Consider the following 23,763-nt stretch of genomic DNA (forward strand, 5'->3'; position numbering starts at 1 on the left):
AAAATGTTACACATAACATTTCACAATCAAAATCAGGTTTATTATGTGTCATGAAAACTGTTAGCGTAGCAGCAGCTGTTCAGTGCAATACATAATATAGAAGAAGAAAAAATAATGCTAAATAAGTAAGTAAATCAATTACAGTTTCCATATATTGAAATGATTAAAAACCATGCAAAAAGCAGAAATAATATAACTTTAAGAAGTGAGGTAGTGTTCACGGGTTCAATGTCCATTTAGGAATCAGATGACAGAGGGGAAGAAGCTGTTCCTGAATTGCTGAGTGTGTGCCTTCAGGCTTCTGTGCCTCCTAGCTGATGGTTACAGTGAGAAAAGGGCATGCCCTGGGTGCTGGGGGTGCTTAATAATGGATGCTGCCTTTCTGAGGCACCACTCCTTGAAGATGTCCTGGGTACTTAGCTAGTACCCAAGATGCAGCTGACTAAATTTACAACCCTCTGCAGCTTCTTTTGGTCCTGTGCAGTAGCCCACCCCCATACCAGACAATGTCAGAATGCTCCCCATGGTACACCTATAGAAGATTTTGAGTGTATTTGTTGTCATTCCAATCCTCTTCAAACTCCTAATGAAGTATAGACGCTGTCATGCCTTCTTTATAACTGTATCAATATGTTGGGACCAGGTTAGGATCTCAGAGATCTTGACACGCAGGAACTTGAAACTGCTCACTCTCTCCACTTCTGACCCGTCTCTGAGGATTGAAAAGTATTCCTTCATCTTATCCTTCCTGAAGTCCACAACCAGCTCTTTCGTCTTACTGACGTTGAGTGCAAGGTTGTTGCTGCTACGCCACTCCACTAGTTGGCATATTTCACTCCTGTACACCCTCTCGTCACCACCTGAGATTCTACCAACAATGGTTGTATCATCAGCAAATTTATAGATGGTATTTGAGCTAGGCTTAGCCACACAGTTATGGGTATATAGAGAGTAGAGCAGTGGGCTAAGCACACACCCTTGAGGCGCACCAGCGTTGATTGTCAGTGAGGAGGATATTATCTTCAATTCGCACGGATTGTGGTCTTCCAGTTAGGAAGTTGAGGATCCATTTGCAGAGGGAGGTACAGAGGCTTAGGTTCTGTAACTTCTCAGTCAGGATTGTGGTAATGATGCTGTTAAATGCTGAGCAATAGTCAGTGAACAGCATCCTGACGTAGGTGTGTGCATTGTCCAGGTGGCCAGTAAGTTTGTTAAGTTTGAATGGAAGTCAAGAAACAGAACCAGAGAATCTTTGATGACTCATGTCAAAGGAGAATGAGAACCTGGACCTCGAAAATACAGAAATGGGGCCTCAGCAAGTAAGCGGTTGGGAAGCTCCTCAACCCGAACCTTGACTGGTGCTCCAGAAGACAAAGAACAAGAACTCAGTATGTTGGACAGGAGCAAAGGAACCTAGGCCCTGGTGGGTGAGCGGGGAATATAGGGACCCAGTGAGCTGGGCCCCAGAGAGTGGAAGCTGCAAGCCATCATATGCTGATCCCCTGAACTGTAAGAATTTTCAAAAGGTTGGACAATAGATGATAATGGTTTTATACTTCATCAAGTAGAAAAGATGCATCTTTCTCAGAAAGTGAAATGTAGCTTTTTCAGGATTGTTTTAGACAATAGACAATAGGAGCAGAAGTAGACCATTCGGCCCCTCGAGTCTGCACCGCCATTCTGAGATCATGGCTGATCATTCACTATCACTATTCACTATTGCAGTACTTCTTTGCTCTTGTAGACCGCTTAGATGTTGTAGCATGTTTTTAAGAGGTCTACAGGCTCAATATGTTGTGCTTTATTTTCAGACTCAATAGAGAAAAGGCAAGCTTAGATAAAAGCATTAAGAAAAAAGACTACTTCATAGCTTGCTATTTAGAGTTATAGATATAGAGCACGAGAGATTTTTCTGCAAAGCAGGTCAGTGCTGTGAAGGGTGAAAAGTTCAAGTTCAGTACTCAATTCTATTTATTCTAGGTTAACTGAAAATAAGTCAATGGAGGATTTCGTCTTTCTGGGCTCTGAAATTCTGGAAATTACTTAGAATCACTTCTTACCCACAACATCACAACAGAATCCAGGATCGTGATTAGTAAAGATCTACTGGCAGAAAGAAAAGTGAAAAGCTATGTTGTGATAGTTCTGAATTACAGTTAGATTAGCTTGAGAAAATATATTTCAATTGGAAAAGTAAAGGAAATTGTTTCTTTCCTTGAAGATGGGCTGTTAATTCAGTTAATAAAGACAGAACACAAGTCAGTTAGTCTTTTTCCAGGGAGATTTTTTCCATGGAAATTTGTTTGATTTCTTGACAGCGAGTCACAGACTTTGTCTCTGTTGCATGATAAATCATATTTCCTAATTCAGCATCAATTTATTTGAAGTGTTTTCATTATGTTGTATTGTCATTGACAGTGTGCATCTGTGTAAACACCATTCAGTTTTTCCATTTCAAACTCAAAAATTTTATTAATCAAACAAATCTTTGTGTAATTCCCCTAAGAGGTGAAGCCATTCTTGATGATTCTTTATAAATCACAAACTCAACCATCACATTGTGCAAAAATACTGTCTCTTGAGCTGCAACATTTATTTTAGTGTTGGATCAATTGAGCAACATGTTGTGCATACTGCTGATAACTTGTTTTCCTATAATTGGTTGGCAAAGCAGAATTATAGTCTATACCGGATCCTTTCTAATTCTTTCAGTACCATTTGGAAGACATTTTGGTAGCAGTGAACTGTTGTTAAAGATCTGAAAGACTTGTTTCTGCATTTGCTGTGCAGCTTCATAGAAACTGGAAATGTTTGGTGTTGCAGTTGTCAAAGTTAAATATTTTTGGCATTACAACTTTTCCATTAAATTACTGAATTAGCATTTTAATACTTCATTACCTCCCATTTATTTTTAGCTATCTCATCACCACTCTGAATCTCTCTTGCTCCATTTACCCTTTCAGCCCTTGAACTTTCTCACTCATGGTTATGTTATCCTGATGATTTCTGCTGATGATACAGTCTCTGGTGCTTCCTTATTTCTCTCCAACTTGCAGTGCCCCCTTTGTTCTTAAATGGCTTTGGTGCTGTTGATGCTATTTTATCATCTCGGATGATTCTTCCCATGGTGGTAGCAAAGTTTTTGTCTAATCAAAATGTTTTAAAGCATTGAAGTTTTTTGATTGATCCAAATAATGGTGCATATACACACTTGGACCATGTAGATCGATGTGGTTATTTATCTACATAGGTCCTAAAATCAACATTAAGGCAAGAAATTGACTAAAGGAACTTGAGATAAAGATATGAGGTACCTTACTGATAGTGATGGATGCAAACCTCAGATATCATACCTGCAAATTCCATTAACCAATTACTTTAATAAAACAGGTAACATTCAGTCTCTTTTTCCCAAACCTTTTCTTCTTTTCTAAATTATGAGAATGTGTAAGGATGTTCTGTAATGTATGAAAGAGACAGTTCACCTTATTGCAGTGTATTTGTGAAACTGCTGTTTGTGCCAAATTCTTTCAGATTACCTAGTCTCAAGGGACAAACATTAGCAATGATTATGAGTTGGCTAATTAAATTCAAGCAAAATATTGCAGAACAATTTTTACAATACTCAATCTTAATACATTTATTTCAGAAATGTAGATTTTAAAACATTGCCCAAATCTGCTGTGTTGTTTTTAATACCTATTTGAAATCTTACACATATGCTTTTCTCAACATAGCCAAAATGTCTTTACCTTGTTTGACACTATTCACTCTTCAGCTGGAACATTGTACATCGCTCAGTGCAGATTGAAATGCAGTCTCTTTCTGCCTCCCTTTCACTTGCAAAATATTCATTTTTGTTTTTTTATATACCTTTGTTATATTCTGTATGTGTTCTTACTACTCCGCTTTAGATCTGGAGATGAGCAACAATTTCCATTGAGTAGTTATAATTTGTGAATGTTTGCCTTTTGTTCTAAATACTCAGTTAAATAAATAAATTACAGTTACAGGATATACTATAGCCCTGAATCGCAGTTTTGAAGATAAATTGGAACTTTTGATTAATTTTCTTGGTCATTACAAATTCTTATTTTCCATTTTGATGACTTTTGGTTTGTTCATATTTAGCTGAGTGCGTATTTGATGCATTATTTAATATCAAAGTCAAATTTACTGTCCTACACAGGTGCGCAGAAAATATACTTGCTGCAGCATCACAATGCACAGTGTAAGCAGCATACACAAGGACACATGAATTAAACCTATTATACCAACTTTTACAAGAAAACACTAGAACAAAAAGAAAAAAAGTCCATTTTAGTGCAAAGTGGTCACAGTATTGCTAAACTGTGCTGATAAGAGCTTTGCCGCTTGATTGAAGAACCAAATGGTTAAAGGGAGGTGGTGCTGTGGGAGTTAAGGGTTTTGTATCTCCTGTGAAAAGATGACCTGGTCCAGACAGTGAGGAACTTTGATGACGGATGTCAAGTCAAGCTTATTGTCATTTAATTAGATATATCTATACTGTCAAACGATGCAGCGTTTCTCCAAACAGGGTGTAAAGCACAGCAGTACACATAACACACATTAACGTATGCAAGTAAGAATGAAATATACAAATGAATCACACATAATTAACAAACAAAAGTGCATAAATTAAATATTGAAAGATACGGAACCGATCAACCAGTTACACTTTGAATGAGATGAGGCAGGGAGTTCAGAAGCCTAATGGCCTGAGGGAAGAAACTGTTTACAACCCTGACCATTCTTGTTTTTATGTATTGGACTCTCCTGTCTGATGGTAGAAGACAAACAGGTGGGATCCTTAATAATACTAAGGGTCCTGCCTATGCAGCACTCCCAATAAATGTCCCTGATGGATGGTAGGGAGACCTGTATGATCCTCTCAGCCATTCTCACAGTCCTTTGTGGGGACTTCTGGTCTGATGTGCAGCTGCTCCCATACCAGGTAGAGATGCAACTTGTCAAGACATTCTCAATGGTGTTCCTGTAAAATGCATTTAAGATGGGAGGGGGTAGCCTTGCTTGCCTCAATCTCCTTAGAATGTGAGGGTGCCGCTGTGCTTCTTGTTCAGGGAAGTGCTATTAAGGGACCATGTGAGGTAATCCATGATGTGAGCTACCAAGAACTTGGTGCACTTAACTCTCTCGACAGAAGAGGCAGGTATTCATAGAGGCGGGTTGGTTTATCTAAACCTTCCTGAAGTCCACAATGAGTTTCTTTCTCTTTTCAATGTTTGGACTTAGACTGTCCTTCACACAACAATCCACCAGTCACTCCACCTCTTCTCTATATTCTACGTCATTATCATTGTTGATGAGGCCAACCACTGTTGTGTCATTTGCAAACTTGATGACCTGGTCTGAGCTGAATCCTGTGGCACAGTCATGAGTCAGCAGTGTAAACAGCAGCAGGCTGACCACACTGCCCTGGGGAGTGCCAGCGCACAGCGTAATGGGACTAGAGACTTTGCTGTCCTCACAAACTGACTGTGGCCTTTCTGCTAAGAAGTCCAATATCCAGCTGCAAAGTGAGGTGTTGAGACCCAGCAAGGACTATTTCCCCACCAGTTTCTGTGATGTGATGGTGTTAAGTGCCAAAAGTCTCAGCTCAGCCTGGTACTAATTCCTAGTTAGTGATGGTCTTTGGATTTAAATGATCTCTGCACAGGGCAATTAAAAGGGGCAGTTTGGTATATGAGACCCTATTTTCCAGGTGGGACAGGACAGAGTGAAGTGCAGAGACCATTGCATTGTCCATGGATCAATTTGAGCGATAAGTGAACTGGAGAGTGTCCAATATAACCAGGAGTAATGCTTTAATGTGCTCCATGACCAGCCACTCAAAGTATTTCATACTGGCTGATGATAATGCCATCAGATGATAGTCATTTAGGCAGATTACTGTCACCTTCTTTGGCGCTGGAATGATGGTTACTATATTGAAAACCAAGGGGACAGTGGACTGTTCCAAGGGGAAGTTGAATATATCCATCAGCAGCTTGGTTAGCTGGGCTGTACATTCTTTTAGAAACCGATTTGTTATATTATAGGAACCCACAACTTTGTGTGGGTTGATTCTGGCCAGGGTTGACTTTTTGAGGATATCCTGTAAATACCAGAAGTATAGGATGTGCCCATGTTTTATTGGGCTGAGTCCATTATTCCCTATAACTTCATACTTTCATGGGCTTTCAAATTGCCACACCAGCCATGATGCAACTGGTCAGAATACTTTCCACAGTATGTTTGTTGGAGAAAAAATGGTGTGCTTTCCATATGATTGCACCTGCATGTGCAGCATATTGGTATATTTACTTGGTATATTTTGAACACATGACTCTTCATGTTATGATGGTGGTCTTTCAGATGTCATACTTTCCACCTGTACCATTCTTGAGGTAAAGATGTCCTCTTCTGAAACCTATTCCACAACCTATGGACTCTCTTTCAACTAATTTGTTCTTGGTATTAATTATTTATTTGTATATGCACAGTTTGACTTCTTTTGTACGTTGATTGTCAGTCTTTGGTAATTTTCAATTGATTCTATTGTACTTATATGTTCTGCTGTGAATGCTTCAAAAACAAAATCTCAGGGTAGTATATAGTAACATATACATACCTTGATAATAAACTTACTTTGAAATTTGAACTTTGAGATAATGTCATTTAGCAAGCAACTTAGAGTCCAGAGTAAGTAGGAAAACAAAATCTATTTGTAATGTTAGTAAAAGCAAGTTTAAACTAGTCTTAACTTCAGAAGTTCAAAGTCCTTGCAATATTGTTCTGAAGTAGTGAGGCAGTGAACAACGAATGTGAAACAATTTATTATTAAAGCGGAAAATGTTGATCAGGTATCATCTGTCAAGAGATAAGTAGGTTAAAATATGCAGAATAATGCCTGAGTGAGTGGTGGGTAGGTTAGTGATGGAGTGAGAGTCAAGAGATTCTAAATGAAGCAAGGTGTTATATAGTTGAAGGTAACAGTAGTCTTGAAAACGCGCAAATAAAGATTGATTTATGAAATTGGAAAGAATACTAGGAATTTGGTATAAAATTTCTGGAATGCTTATTAACTGAAATGTTTTCAGCTTAATGTGTAGTCATGAATCTCCTCTACTTTGGAAACCAAACACATATTGAACAACCTAAAAATGATCTCTTCACAGGTTCTACTTGACTTGCATAATATTTCAAACACTTTACATTTGTTGCACCTATTTTTTTCATGTGAATTGATCCATGGCACAAAAAAAATCTGAATGTAGATATCCTATTTATCTAAATAATCATACATGCATTCTTAAAACTTATGAACTTGTTTTATGTACCTATATCTTGGTTATGTTTATGATCGAAACTGCTTCTGGTATTTTATTTGCATAGTTCATTATGACACTTAATTGCTTGAGCAAGAGTAATTAATTGATAGGAGTATGCATTGCTGTTTACAACAGCCATTATTTGATATTAGTATCCTAAGCAACATAAATTCTATTCATGATTGAAATTTGATTTTTATAACTTTAGAGGAAAGGATATGTAAAGTATAGATAATGAATGTGTAAGTTTCAATTTAAAAGTAAAATAACTGCACTTGAAATTCAAAATGCAAATCATTCAGTTAATTTTATATTAATTGTTGTTAGCTATGCTTTATGTTACTGAGAATGATTAAACTGGGTAATATTTTGTATTTGAATTTTTTGAAACTGCTAAAAAGATGTATTTTAATATTAAAATATAAGTCAGTATATTACAAAAACAATGTTGATTTGTTTTTCTTCTGTCTTGCTAAATTTATTTTTCCAAAGCCTTGAAATTTGGTATTGGTGAGCTTGCAAACTCTTTAGACATCATTGAGGAGAACCTAAGTCATCCAGCTCGAAAAAGAAGACATGCAAAGAAAGATGACTACAACATTGAAGTTCTGTTGGCAGTAGATGATTCTGTTGTCCGCTTCCATGGAAAACAGCATGTTCAGAATTATGTTCTGACACTAATGAATATTGTAAGTCATCTTATATACCATTTATTATATTTAATTCTTGTTCATTAGAAAAAGTTAAAGTTCACATCACCTGTAATTTGGTATAGTTAGTATATATAATATGTTTATCATTTTCTGTATTCTCACTGAATCAAATTTTCTACTTGGAAAAGGAAATTCCTTCACACTTCTGCCAGTGAAGTTTATACAGATTAAAACTGATTATTCTGTGGGTGTTCCAGTAGAAAATGACCAGGGGTGTTCAAGAAGCAAAATAGAATGGAAGGAGATTTGGTATAGGGATCAGGTGCCAATAAATTGGGTGAATCTGGATCTGCATTTGCTGGGTTACAAGGATTATTAGATGAAGGCATTATGTTTGGTGGTATGACAGGCAAAGGGGAGATATAAGGATACAAGTAAATATATTAAAGGGGGCATATCTGTTTTTTTCAATGCCAGGCTGGGATCTGCTCATAAAAGCCCCTTTTAATTGCCCTGTGCAGAGATCATTTAAATCCAAAGACCATCACTAACTAGGAATTAGTACCAGGCTGAGCTGAGACTTCCTAGTTAGTGATGGTCTTTGGATTACGTGAAGGAGCTTCTCCAAGTATGGCTCTAAAATAGTTTTACAAAGAATAATACTATAATGTGCTGAAAGCTGTGGAATTGTGAAAGTACTATTTTTGATATGCCTGTCTGTTTTTCTTTTGAGTGCCACAGTCTCGAGAAGACACTGGATTGTGTGGAGGGAGCATGAGAGTTTAAAAGAAGTGAGCGAGGGCTGTCAGCATATTTTGCATGCTACGGTTCCTGAGAAGACAATGGATTGCGCATAATTAGGCATTTGGCAATGACCAATAAAAAGAAGTTTGGTTTAAGGAGAGGCCTTTGTGTGAGTGGGTCACAGTTGGAGTGTGGAGTTGAGGCTTTGGCTCATCAAGGCTTTGGTAAGGAGAAGTGTAGGCCATAGGTAGATTTTTTTTGGTTATCTATTCTTCCTTTCTTTCTTTCTTATTTGCACATTTAGAGCAGTGGGGATACCACACAGGATACTAGAATGCTCCTCTTGCAGGATGTGGGGAGGCAGGGAGACCTCCAATGTCCCTGATGACCACACCTGCAGGAAGTGCATCCAGCTGTAACTTCTAACAGACCTTGTTGAGGAGTTGGAGCTGGAATTGGATAAACTCCAGATCATTTGGGAGGATGAAGGATTGATAGGCACGGCATACAGGCAGATAGTTACACCCAAGGTGCAGGACACAGGTAACTGGGTGACCGTCAGGAAGGGGATAGGAGAGCCAATGCAGAGTACCCCTGTGGCCATTTCTCTCGGCAACAGGTATACCGCTTTGGATACTGTTGGGGTGGGGATGACCTAACAAGGAAAGCCACAATGGTCAAGTCTCTGGCCATTGATCTGATTCTGATCTGTGGCTCAGAAGGGAAGAGGCGAGCTGCAGTGATAGGGGAATCGTTCATTAGGGGAACAGGAAGGAGCTCTGTGGATTAGAACGAGATTACTGGATGGTTTGTTGCCTCTGAGGTGGTAGGGTCAGGAACATATCAGACCAACTGCACAGCATTCCTAGATAGGATGGTAAGCAACTAGATGTTGTGGTCCACATCGATACCATTGACATGAGTAGAATGGGTGACAAGGTCATGCAAGGTGACTCAAGGAGTTAGGTGGTAAATTAAAGGACAAGGTCTCCAGGGTTGTGATCTCAGCATTGCTTCCCATGCCATGTGCTAGTGAGGCCAGAAATAGAAAGATCATACAGTTTAACACATGGCTAAGAAGTTGGTGCAAGAGGAAGAGCTTTGGATTTTTGTATCATTAGGCTCTCTTCAAGGGAAGCTGGGTCCTGTACAGCAGGAATGGCTTGCACCTGAACTGGAGAACTAATATCCTAATGGGAAGGTTTGCCAGTGCTGCATGGTTTAAACTACAGTTGCAGAAGGTGGGAACCAGAGCTCCAGAACAGATGTTGGTGTGGTTATGGAGAAGGATATTGTTAAACTTATATACAAAGTCAGGGATCAAAAGGTTGAGTATGGTGGGACTAATGTTCTGAGCCTCATATATTTCAAAGCAAGTAGTAGGAAAGGCAGATGAGCTTAGGGCATAGTTTAGCACATGGAATTATGAAGTTGTAGTCATTAGTGAGACTTGGTTGCATGAGGAGCAGGACTAGCAGCTTAATGTTCTGGAGTTGTGTTGTTTTAGACATGATAGAACAGGAGGGATTAAAGGGGGAGGGATGGCATTACTACCCAGGAAAAATGTCATGGCAGTGCTTAGTCAGGGCAGACTGGAGAACTTGTCTAGTGTGGTTTTATGGATAGAATTCAGAAATAAGACCATTTATTACCACGTTAATGGGATCATATTATAGACAATTCACAGGATTTAGAGCAATTTGTAGAGAGACTGCAGTCTGTTGCATATAACAAAAGTCTGTGATAGTAGGTGATTTTAACTTTCCACATATTCACTGCGACTCCCATATGGAAAAAAGTGTTGGACGGGAAAATGTTTGTCAGATGTCGACAGGAAAGTTTCCTTAGTCAGTGCCTAGAAGTTCCAATTAAAGTGCATACTATTGGAATGAGACAGGGTAGGTGACTGAAGTGCGTGTAGGGGAACATTTGCATCTAGTAAACATAATGCCATTAGTTTCAAAGTAAATTTGGGAAAAGATAGATCTGGTCCTCAGGTTGAGATTCTAAGTTGGAGAAAAGTCTATTTTGATGGTATCAGAAATGATCTGCTAAGTGAAGATTTGGGCAGATAGTTATCTGGCAAAAGTGTACTTGGTAAGTGGGAGACCTTCGAAAGAGAAATTTTGAAGTACAGTATTTGTATGTTCCTGTCAAATAAAAAGGCAGGGATAACAGTTTTAGGGACCTCTGGTTTTCAGGAGATTTTGAGGCCCTGATTAACAAAAAGAAAGAGATGCACAGCAGCTACAGGCAAGTTGGAACAGATGAGGTACTTGAGGAGTGTAAGAAATGCAAGAGAACACTTAAGGAAATCAGTAGGGCTAAATGAAGACATGAGGTTGTTCTAGCAGACAAGGTGTCGGAGAATTTTAAGAGTTTCTACAGATACATTACGAGCAGAAGGATTGCAAGGGACAAAATTGCTCCTCTGGAAGATCAGAGTAGTAATCTGTGCTTGGAGCTGAAAGAGATGTGGGAAGATCTTAAGTGGATTTTTTGTTTCTGTTCTTACTTGGGAGCCAGACACGAACTCTATAGATGTGAGGCAGTGGAGCATTGAGGTCACGGATCCTATACTGATTACAGAGGAGGAGGTGTTTGCTGTCTTGAGGCAAATTAGAGTGGATAAATCCCCTTGCAATATGTTCCCTTGGACCCTGTGGGAAGCTAGTGCAGAAATTACAGAGATATTTAAAACATCCTTAGCCACAGATGAGATGCCGGAGGATTGGAGGCAATATTCCCTCTAAGGTGTATATGTGTGTGCGAGCACACACTTTTTGCTACTAGTGCACAAAGGAATTTAAACTGCGCACAAAAGGTTGTCACCCTCTACCTTGTTGACATGTTAAAAATATTTCACAATCGTACACAATCACATTTCCTTTTCTGGTTTCTGATGCAAACAGTGTTGACAATGTGGAGTTTGCGATGATTTGTCTGCAGATTTTAGAACTGGCTTATTTATACTGTTTTTATTGAAAAAAAATATTGATTCACTTTATCAAATTCCAAAGAGTCAAAGGCCTTGAAGTGCAAAAGAACTGGTAGTTCATTTAAAGTGGAATGGTATAATGAAATAGTAGAAACCACTATACTGAAAGCTCATGAGGTCAGGAATGTGCAGCTACGAGAAATATCTATGTACAATACTGGTGTTACCTGTGTTTTATTGCGCCTTGCAAAATTTGCTGGAGAATTTGTAAGTGGGAAGAATTAGAGTGATATTTGGAAACTTGACTTTTTAAAGTGTCATTTAGCAAGCAAATCACGTATGGACGGTGTGCAAAAACTCTGGCAAGAAAATCCTTCATTACCGGCTACAGGCCTGTTATGTATATTTTGCGAGAGTGCAAATGAGAACAGTAACGATCAAACCCAGAGGAGATAGAAGTTCTTATTGACAATGTTTTTCTAACTGTTAAAATGAATATCCCTTCATATAAAATACAGTGCACACATATTTTTGTCTCTGAGCAAAAAAATTACACAGCTCAAGATTTTTGCACGCACTGGTCATTACAAATTAGAGGGAATATTGATTGGAGGATAGCTTCTGTTATTCAGTTGTAAGAAAGATTCTGAGAATAAGCCAGGAAATTGTAGAATGGCGAGCCTAACATCAGTATTGGGAAATTTATTGGAGGTATTCTAAGGGACTGGACATATAAGTATTTGGATAAGCAGGGATTGATTAGGTATAGTCAACCTGGCTCTGTGCATGATAAGTCATGTCTAACCAATCTTACACAGTTTTTTTTGAGGAAGTTGCCAGGAAGGTTGATGAAGGCAAGACAGTGGCCATTATCTGCATGGACTTTAGCGAGGCCTTTGACAAGGTCCCGCATGGGAGATTGGTCAAGAAGGTTCTGTTGCTTGGCATTCAAGACGAGGCAGTGAATTGGATTTGACGTAGGCTTTGTGGAAGAAGTCAAAGAGTGATTGCAGGTGGTTGCTTCTCTGACTGGAGGCCTGAACCTAACGGTGTGCTGACGGGATTGGCACTGAGTCCATTGTTTATTGTCATCTATATCAATGATCTGGATAATAATGTGGTAAACTGGATCAGCAAATTTGTGGATGACACCAAGATTTGGGGTGTAGTGGATAGTGAGGAAGACTATCAAAGCTTGCAAGGGGATCTGGACCAGCTGGAAAAAATGGGCTGAGAAATGACAGTTGGAATTTAATGCAGACAAGTGTGAGGTGTTGCACTTTGGGAGCACCAACTAATTTTGGTTTTACATGGTGGGAGTGAGGAGACCCATAATTCCTCCAAAGTGTCATCCCAGGTAGATAGGGTTGTAAGGAAAGCTTTTGGCACATTGGCCTTCATTAATCAATGTACTGAGTATGAGAGTTGGGATGTTCTGTTGATATTGGTGAGATCTAATTTGGAGCCTTGCGTGCAGTTTTATTTCAACACCTACCTACAGGAAGGACGCACATAAAATTGAAAGAGTACAACGAAAATTTTCAAATATGTTGCTGGGATTTGAGGACCTGAGTTATAGGGAAAGGTTAAATAGTTTAGGACTTTATTCCCTAGAACATAAACGATTGAGGGGAGATTTGATACAGATACACAGAATTATGAGGGGTATGGATTGGGTAGTTGCAAATAGGCTTTTTCCACTGAGTTTGGATGAGACTACAACTGAAGGTCATGTGTTAAGTGTGAAAGGATTAAAGGGAACATAAGGGGAACATCTTTACTTAGGCTGGTGTGAGTTTGGAATGAACTGCCAGCACAAGTGATGGATGTGGGGTCTATTTCAACATTTGAGAAATTTGGTTAGGTATAGGGATGGCAGGAGTATGGAGGCCTATGGTCTGGGTGCAGGCCGATGGGACAAGGCAAATTAATGGTTTGGCACAGTCTGAAAGGCCTGTTTTTGTGCTGTAGTGTTCTATGACTCTGCACTGAGTAAAACCCAGTACCTGTCCCACACAAAGCTTTGCTGACCATCTGTCATGTCCATGCTTTTGTTAATATGTGTTAATTTGCTCCTAAAAATCTACCCTAATTATTTCCTTACTGTTGATGTAAAGCTCACCAGTCTTTAATTTTCTGGATTGTTCTTGTCAACATTTTAAACAAAAGAACAACATTGGCTAGTTTTCACTTTTCTATGATTCAGCCCATGTCTACAAAGGGTGCAGAGGTCTCTGTAAGTGCCCCAACAATCTGTTATTTTGCATCCCTCAGTATCCTGGGATAGATACCATGAGTTCCTGGAGATGTCCTTCAAGATAACCAATACCACCTCCATGTTTTAAAATCAACAAGCCTTAGAATACTAACGTGTCTCAAACCTCACCATCAGTCATGTCCTTCTTGGTGAATGGAAATGTGAATTACTAATTATGGACCTCATCCACTTTTTCTGATTCTATAAGTCCACTCCCTTGTCCTTAAGTGAAGCTACCCTATTATATATATTGCATGAGTAATGATGAGAAGGCTACCTTCAATAAACAACATATGTCTAGGGTCAGTATGATCAACCAAATGGGAAAGTTGGAATGTTCGACTGAGGGAATTAAAATTGTGGTGAATGCTGTGTAAGTGTTGCCCCATGCAAAATTATTGTTCGCCTGGAAACATCAGACCTTACACTAGCATAAAGTTAAAGTGGAAGTATATTTCAACTTTAACAAACCATTAATGGAGGGAAAGAAAGAAAAGGGCCTAGTACCGTTAAACTAGTCAAAATATGCACATAAACGTTGGACTAGTCGGGTGTTTCGCTTTGATCACTTATGCACTGAACCCATGTTATGTGTAAAAAAAGCACCACCAACCACAGTTTGAGCTTCCGTCGAAGACCATTTCGAACAAACGAGCTTACTCAGGAGTATTGGCACTTCCTCCTTGGAACCATTCATCTGCACAAAGCACTACTTAGAACAGGGTCTGTCCTCAGGCAGAATTCTGTGAGCATCTTCCCTGAACTCCTGTCCGCATCACCTTCATCATCGAACCCCTGCCATAAATTTTAAATATAAAATTATACACACACACACACACACACACACACGCACGCACACACACACACATGCACGCACGCACACACACGCACACGTGTGTGGGTGTGTATGCATGCACTGAAATTCTCATTAATCCTACTTGACATGCCCTCATTTAGCCTTTCTAATTTCTTGTTTAACTATTTTCCATCTTTCTTTATATCCCTCAAGGGCCTTCCCTGATTTCAACTTTCTATATCTTGCACACCCTTTATGCTTTTGACCAAACTTACAATATCTTTTGTTATCCATTGTTTCTGAACCTTGCCATCCTGTTTTTCATCCTTGTAGGGACATAGAACAATGATGTTGTGTGGAACTAATAAAACTAGCAATTAAATGCCAAGCTAAGCTAATCAGTTCTACGTACACAATGTTCACATCCATCCATTCTCTGCACATTTATTTGCTTATCTATAAGTTTATCAAACATCTCCATCATATTTGCCGCCACTGCCTCCCTGGCTGTACATTCCCTGGCAATCTCCACTCTGTGTTTATAAAAACCTTGCCCCTCGCATCTTCTTTAAAATTGCACTCTCTCACCTTAAATTTATACCCTCTAGTCTTAGGTATTTTGGAAAGATGTCAACTGCCTATCTATGCCTCATAATCTTATAATTCTATCTGTGCCTCTTATACACTGCCGTCATGTCTCCCATCAGCCTCTGCTACTCCAGAGAAAACAGCCCAAGCCCGTCCAACCTCTCCCCTAGCATATATGCTGTAATCAAGGCAGCATCCTCTCCAAGGGCTGCATGCCCTTTCTAAAATGGAGTAACCAGAACTGAATGCAGTATACCAGATGCAGCTTAACCTGAGTTTTATAGAGCTACAGTTTAGCTTGTTGACTCTTGAACTCAGTACCTTAACTAATAAAGGCAAGCATGCTACACACCTCCTTTACCGCCCCATCAACCAGTGCGGTACTTTCAAGGAGCTATGAATTTAGACTCCATAAATTACTTTGTACATCAACACTGTTAAGGGTCTTGCCACTAACGATGTCCTGTCATCTTACATTTGATTTTCCAAAGTACACAAGTTCTTACTTGGCCAGATTAAGCTCCATCTGCCATTTTTCCGTCCATATCACTACTGATCTATCATACTGTATCCTTTGGCAATCTTCTTACTATCTATAATGCCACTAATCTTTGTATCATCTTTGAACAGCCAGGTCACAGTGGATCCCATGCGTTCTAGTCTTCTACCTTATAAGTCTTACAAGTGCCTATGTAGATAATAATCATAGCTGTACCTTTGTGATGGACTTGAACTCTAATCAACTGGCCTTTAAAAGTTCCCACCTTTGTGCTGTGTATTTACTCCCAACCATCACTCAATGTCCACTTTTTTCAGTTTATGACTAATACCAATTTAATTAGCTTTCCCCTGATTTAGCACTTTCACCTGAGAACTAGCCTATCTTTATCCAAAACTGTTTTAACATGTACAGAATTATGGTCATTGTTCTATCTGTCCATCTATCCATCCCTTCCCCCCACCCCACTTCTGGCCTTTTGAACCGTGGAAGGAAACTGGAGCTCCTGGAGGAGACCTATGCAGCCACAGGGAAAACGTACAAACTCCTTGTAGGCAAACGGTGGGTTTTGAACCCAAAATGCTCCTCCCCTGAAACTTTGATCATCTACCTTTGCCCATTCTTCAATAATAATGTCAAGTATGGCCCTATCCCAAGTTGGACTCCTGACATATTGTTTCAAAAATTCCTCCTGAATGCACCTAAAAAAAATCCTGCCCCATCTAAGCCCCTGACATCAAGCTTTGTATCTACAGCAACCCTGAATATATTGTATCTGATACTTCTATTCAAATCACTGACATATTGTAAGGATGGCTTCATAGTATAGTTTCAGTCAAGAAATATTTAGCAGCACAGTATTGTACTTCATATTTGGCTGATTTGGAATTTTGGATTTGTTATGGCTAATGATCAGTTGATAATTCAGGGACTTTTACAAAAAAATTGAGACTTTTCCGTGGTCTAGCCAAAAGCACTTTAAAACTAGATGATCTTCAGTTATTATTCAGCAAAAGATGATTTGCATTACCTCATCCTGAGCTATTGTTCATAGAGTTATGTTTGTTTCGACATCTTTGTTACTATGGCAATCATTTTGTGGGGAAAAAATGGCCTGTCTGGTGGCAAAAGCCAGTAAACATGTTGAGAATTGTACAAAATGCTCAAGTTTGAAAAGCAAGTAGTTCTGGTTCACGATTCTTTTTCTAACTTCATACGATTTATAGGTATTTATTAGTATCCTGCAAAAATATATTCCTTGAACCTTGCTTTTTCACATTTGATTTGTTCATTTTACCACTTTTGATTAATTAAACCTGTATATATTCCAAAAATATTTAGTTATATTTTTCCACTATCATTAAAAGGTAACATTGCTTAACAGGATGATTGCTCATCTACTATTGTGGAAGAAGCTTTAGATTCTTTTTGCCATTTAATATTCAAGATTAAAGACATATTATCTAGTCACCTCTAACAAACACTACAGTTTAGTTCTTTATGCTTTTTTTCGCTCTGTGAATGGTACAATGTCTTTGTAATATATATTTACTTTGGTGCCTTGTTAAATTCCCAGCATAGTTTAAGATTTTACAATCTGGCCGTTTCTAAGATCACCATTTTCCACCTCAGAAATATTTTTCTGCTGTTTCTGTTCTGGTTATATCCTGTCTTTGGAAATGTTGAAGTGTTAAAGATTCCACATGTGTTAAATTTTCTGTGGTTACTCATCCATGTAACACCTTAGAACTTTTCACTGAAACTTCCTTATATATGTTGAGGTTGTTGGGTCATTTAAGAGTAATCCTGGATAGAGAAGTAAGATGGGCTGTACCTATGCTAAACTGTGACGTGTTGAAGAATTAAGAATTTATCGTTTGATTTTCAATCTCTTGATTTTTGTGGTTTTACTACTGAACCAAAGGATTTCTTTCCTCAAATTTGCAGATCTTCCACTGTACAAAGAATACACACTTGTTGCAGTACTTCATAAACACAAGAGTTCAAGGTTCAAAGTAAATTTATTATAAAAGTACATACATGTCACAATATATAACCCTGAGATTCATTTTCTTGTGGGCTTGCTCAGTAAATCTATAGAATAATAACCATCGTAATCACTGAAAGACTGCCCACCTTGGGTGTTCAACCAATGTGCAGAAGACAACAAACTGAGCAAATACAAAAAGAAAGAAATAATATTAATAAATGAGCAATAAACATGGGGAACATGAGATGAAAAGTGTTTGAAAATGAGTCCATTGGTTGTGGGAACATTTCAATGATGGGGCAAATGTAGATAAGTGAAGTTACCTCCTTTGATTCAAGAGCCTGATGGTTGAGGGGTAGTAACTGTTCCTGAACCTGGTGATGTGAGGCTCCTGCACCTTCTTCCTGATGGCAGCAGTGAGAAGGGAGCTTGTTCTGGGTGGTAGAAGTCCCTGACGATGGATGTGACTTTCCTGTGACAGTGTTTCATGTAGATGTGCTCAGTGGTTGGGAGGGCTTTACTTGTGATGGGCTGGCCCATAACCACCACTTTTTGTTGGATTTTCCATTCAAAGGCATTGGTGTTTCCATACCAGACTGTGATGCAGCCAGTCAATATGCTCTCCACTACACATCTATAGGTACGTCCTGCACCTAATGAAGTGCCTACTTAGTGTACTATATGCTTGTAGTCTTCTGCTATAGCACATCCACTTCAGTGTGCTGTGTGTTCAGAGGTGCTTTTCTGCACACCACTGTTGTAATGTGTGGTTATTTGAATTACTGTCACCTTCCTGTCAGCTTGAACTATTCTGACCACTCTCCTCTGACTGCTCTCATTAACAAGGCATTTTTCGTTCACAAAACTGCCACTCACTGAATATTTATTTTGTTTTTTGCGCCATTCTCTGCAGCTCTAGATACTGTTATGCCTGAAAATTGCAGGGGATCAGCAGTTTCTAAGATATTCAAACCACCCCATTGGGCACCAACAATCATTCCCCAGTCAAAGTCACTTGAATCACATTTCTTTCCGATTTTGATGTTTGTTCTGAACAAAAACTGAAGCTCTTGACTATTTCTGCATGCTTTAATGCCTTGAATTCCTGCTACATTATTGGCTGATTAGATATTTACATTAACGAGCATATGCACAAGTGTACCTAATAAAGTGGCCACTTAATATAAATTGAACAAATAAAACATTGAAATATGGGGAACTCTGTGACTCTAGAATATTTCAAAAAATGATATTGTCTAAGGGACAAGAAACTTTATTGTTGTTGAATTTATTCTTGAATAACATTAGTGTAGCTTGTAGTGCAGTCATTTTACAGTGACAGCTATAAGATCAGAATTTGATGCCCAGTGCTGTCTATAAGGAGATTATACATTCTCCCTCAATCTAAAGATATATAATTAGGATTATTGAGTTGTGGGCACTATAAGCACTGGAAGTGTGGTGATATCTGTGAGTTGTTCAGCACAATTCTTGCTGATTTGGTTTGATGCTAATGATGCATTCACTGTATGTTTTGATGTACGTGTGGCAAATAACGCTATTTTTTTAATCTTTCATTTATTTAACACATTCAATTTTGACATGGAGCATTTTGTAACAAAATGTAGGTGTATAAAACAAAAAAATTATAAATGATCACAACTCAGATTTATCTTTTGAGGGTTGAAACTTTTGCCTATAAACTCATAACGAAGATATAATGAATTAAGAAAAGATTTGAATTATTTTGAACAATCCACAGATGCTGGAAATCCAAGCAACACACACAAAATGCTGGCGGAACTCAGCAGGTCAGGTAGCATCTATGAAAAAGAGCATTTTTTTGGTGAATTAATTATCTTGAATGCTTTTTTTCGTTAGTAATCTTCTCAATGATAGAAGTTATAAATTTATTCCAATAAGGGCAATCCATGTTGTTGCCAGTGATAAGATACTTTAGAATAATGAAATTGTTCAGATATGTATTATGAAAAAAGCTAATTAAGTAACTGATTGCAGTCTGCCTCTATCCTTCTTTCATTAAAGGCTCCACCAGTTCCTGACACCTTAATCAGATTATTACATAAATCCTTCAAGTCAGCTTTTGTAGCAGATGGTTTCAGTCCGTAACAGTTACGATTTGGCTCCAAAGATGGTCTGATTGTTATGCGTAGTTAACTATTGCCTGGGAAGATAGAAACTGCTGCAGAGGTCTACTTAAGTGGTTGAAGAAAAATTCATAAGTAAACCAAAATCTTGGTTGATTTAAAATAGTGAGTAAGCGTTTCCTGAAGTGAACTCATTGCAACATTAGAGTCCTCCATTAAACACCAAGTTTTGTTTAGCTTTTTCTGTGGTATGTGCTGTAATCCACTTTTGGATTAATTCAACAAATAGTCGTGGACATGGCCACCTATTGAGTTAGGGTGCCTATAACTGATCAGAGTGGGAATACTTGGTTTGGAGGTATACTTTAAGATTTAGTTGTGCACATCCCTGTCAAGATTATTGCTGAGAATTACTGAAAGAAGCACGGTGGTTGACACATTTTTCCTTGTGTCAGTCTCAAAACTTGCTGCCATTGGTATCCACCCTTCGTGTGAACAAACACTTACCCAAGACAAATTCGTATTACCTAAGACAAATACATTCGTATTTGAACAATACATTCGTATTACCCAAGACAAATTGAACTGACAGCTACTTGACAGGCCATCATAGATGAAGGTGTGCATATATAAGGAATATCTAAACATTTAAAGCTATAGTAGAAGAAATTGTATTTGCTAGAATCTCATGTACACAACCACCATATATAGTATGCATTTGCACAAAAAATCATTTTGGGTTTGAGAAATGCATGATCTACCAGCTCTACACCATTCTTGAATAGCATCAACGTCATAAAGTATGAGTTGTCAGAAACACATTTTGACTCATCATGTGATGATATATTGAACATATGTCAATAATTCAACAAAATACAATAAAGCAGTCAAGAATTGTGCCCAGCCACCTCTTAAAATGAAAAAAAAAACATACAGATAAGTCCAAATTTCTGATGCAGAGCGTGACTCTTCAAAAGCATCCATTGGAAGACTGGTGAGCCATTCCTTATACATGAGGAGTAGACACTAGAATACTTTTCAGAAGCATAAAAAATTGGCTTAATCCACTTTGTATACTTAGTCAGAAAACTTTCCATTGAGGAAAAACTGTGCTATCTACTTCAGTTGTAGGCTCAGTCAAATGGTAAATGGCCTATTTGAGCAGTGCTGTACCAGACAGGAAGCTCAGTCTGGAATAGACATCGTCACAAATATAAACACCTACCTAGTGCTGAATGCCATGAATTTTACTCACGCTTGCAGACGGAAACACAGAATTCTGGCACACATCTACAGATCAACGTATACCCAGAGTAGCCATTTCGTCTATTTGTTTCAATTTAAAATAAAAGTGTATCGTTATACTTAAAAGAAATTGTCTTGCGTTAGTGAACAATAAAAGTGGAATTTTATATTAGTAAGGAAAAGTGAACACTGGAAAACTGTAAACGAAAGTTCAGAAATGCACATAAATATTTCATTTGAAACAACTTCCCTACTTCTTTATAATGTAAAGTTCATTCCTGCCTGTGTCCTGACGAATTAGAAAAGGTTACAGTAAAATTTAGACAATCTGGTATCCATTTGTTTGAAAATCCCAATGGTTCAACATGTAGCACATTTATTAGAATAGCATGTCCTTGTTATCCCCAGACTGACTATCCATACATCTACATACTCTCATCTATTATTTACTGCAGTTGTGAAAATGTAGGGTCAGAAACACGGGTCGATGTATGGTTGGAGTTGGGAATCCATTGTGCACCCAAGTGCATATGCTTTATTTGTTTTACAAACTGAAACTTAGAAGGTGAAATCCACTAGGTTCTGTGTCACATGCTCCTTTTTATCGCAGCAGAGCTCAAATTTCCATTCCTTTTAAACTCTCTCCCTCTCCCTCCTCCTCCTCTCCCTCTCCCCCTCTCTCCTCTTCCTCTCCCTCCTCTCCCCCTCTCTCTCTCCTCTCCCTCTCCCTCTCTCTCCTCTCCCTCTCTCTCCTCTCCCTCCCCCCTCTCTCCCTCCCCCTCTCTCCTCTCCCTCCCTCCCCATACTGGGTAATATGAGTAATATCCAGTATTTTGGAAAATCTGCTCATCTGGCACTACCCGAATCCTGAAAAGTGTAGGATAATCAAAGTTTTGCTATATACAGTATACTCATCATCAAACTGTGACTTAGCAAAGTGCAAACTGATTGGAATTTCCTTCTTATAAACTGCCAAAGTTTCAAGGGTATATCATTGCTGTAGCACATTTTAGCGCATATTCGAGGTTGTGAAAGGAATTATACCATTCCAAGATTTTTTTTTCATTACTGGGCATGGCCAACATTTTCAATTCTGTCATTAGCTGATGCAATTAATGTAAATACTGGTGAAGAGAAAACTTGAAAATGTATTAATTCAATACCAGTAAAATATGCATGGGCATGTTAACTGTGGTTCTTTTGTGGTTTAGGAATGGCATTTTCCCAGTTGAGTTCTGAAATTGCTCACAGATGCATGTGAGATGTTATAGAAAACTGACTTTTAAGTTCAGGGTTTTATTGTGAGGGATGTTGGATTCCTGAGCATTGAGGATGGTTATAAGATCACAACTGCAAAATAAAATCTAAACAATTCAGATGAAGAGTAATCTTTAGATTAATGTGACATCAAGGTGTGTTGAAAATAAAGGAAATATACAAAATGAGGGTCTAAATAAAGTAATATTGCATAACACATTGAAATTTAATTTTAAACTTTGCCTACAGGTTAGAACAGGAGGATGATTTCAGAATCAGAATCTGTATCTGAATCAGTTTGAATATCACCAGCATACGTCATGAAATTTGCTATCTTAGCGGCTGCAATGCAATACATGATATAGAAAGATAGTTAAAGATAGTACAAAGACAGAAATAAAAGTGAGGTAGTGTTCATGGGTTCAACGTCCATTTAGGAATTGTATGGCAGAGAGGAAGAAGCTGTTTCTGAACTACCGAGTGTGTGCCTTCAGGCTTCTGTTCCTCTTTCCTGACAGTAAAATGAGAAGAGGGCTTGTTCTGGGTGATGGGGGTCCTTAATAATGGACACTGCCTTTCTGATGCACTGCTCCTTGAAGATGTCTTGGCTACTATGGTGTCTAGTACCCAAGATGGAGCTGACTAATTTTACAACTTTCTGTAGCTTCTTTCGATCCTGTGCAGCAGCTCTCCACGCCCCCCACCCCACCATACCAGACAATTATGCAACCTGTCAGAATGCACTCCGTGCTACATCTGTAGAGGTTTTCAAATGTTTTAGCTGACAAATTAAATCTCCTCGAGCTCCTAATGAAATATAGTACCTGTCTTGCTTTCTTTATAGCTGCATCGGTATGTTGGGACCAGGTTAGATCCTCAGAAATTTTGACACCCAGGAACTTAAAATTGCTCAATCTCTCTATTTCTGATTCTCTATGAGGATTGGTTCGTGTACCCTCATCCTACCCTTTCTGATGTCTACAATCAGCTCTTTGGTCTTACTGACATTGTTGCTGTGATACCACTCAACTAGCTGGTATATTTCACTCCTGTACACCCTCTCATCTCCATCTGAGATCCTGCCAACAATAGTTGTCTCATCACCAAATTCATAGGTGCCATTTGAGCCATACCTCACCACACAGTCATGGGTATAGAGAGAGTAGTGCAGTGGGCTAAGCACACATCCCTGAGGTGTGCCAATATTGACCGTCGTTGAGGGTTGTAGCATTCTATCACAGCATGCCACATACTTTCCAGCTTTGGACATTAATGATTTTGTTTTCCTCATCTATAAATGTTAATTATTTTCAACAGGCCCATTTGAAATGTCTAA

The 23,763-nt window shown here is 38.6% G+C and overlaps 1 protein-coding gene across 2 annotated transcripts in view; it reads left to right on the plus strand.

Moving 5' to 3' along the window:
• The window catches only part of LOC132378970 (A disintegrin and metalloproteinase with thrombospondin motifs 14), a 201,435-nt gene that overhangs the window by 77,532 nt on the left and 100,140 nt on the right, over positions 1–23,763 (plus strand). For both annotated transcript variants that reach the window (XR_009507247.1, XM_059946364.1), the window contains exon 4: positions 7,845–8,041. Coding sequence is in view for 1 of the 2 variants with exons in the window: in XM_059946364.1 (XP_059802347.1) it covers positions 7,845–8,041 (197 nt within the window). In the remaining variant the exon portion in view is untranslated. The remainder of the gene's footprint in view (positions 1–7,844; positions 8,042–23,763) is intronic.

This window comes from Hypanus sabinus, chromosome 21 (assembly GCF_030144855.1).
Source record: "Hypanus sabinus isolate sHypSab1 chromosome 21, sHypSab1.hap1, whole genome shotgun sequence".
NCBI lineage: Eukaryota > Metazoa > Chordata > Chondrichthyes > Myliobatiformes > Dasyatidae > Hypanus > Hypanus sabinus.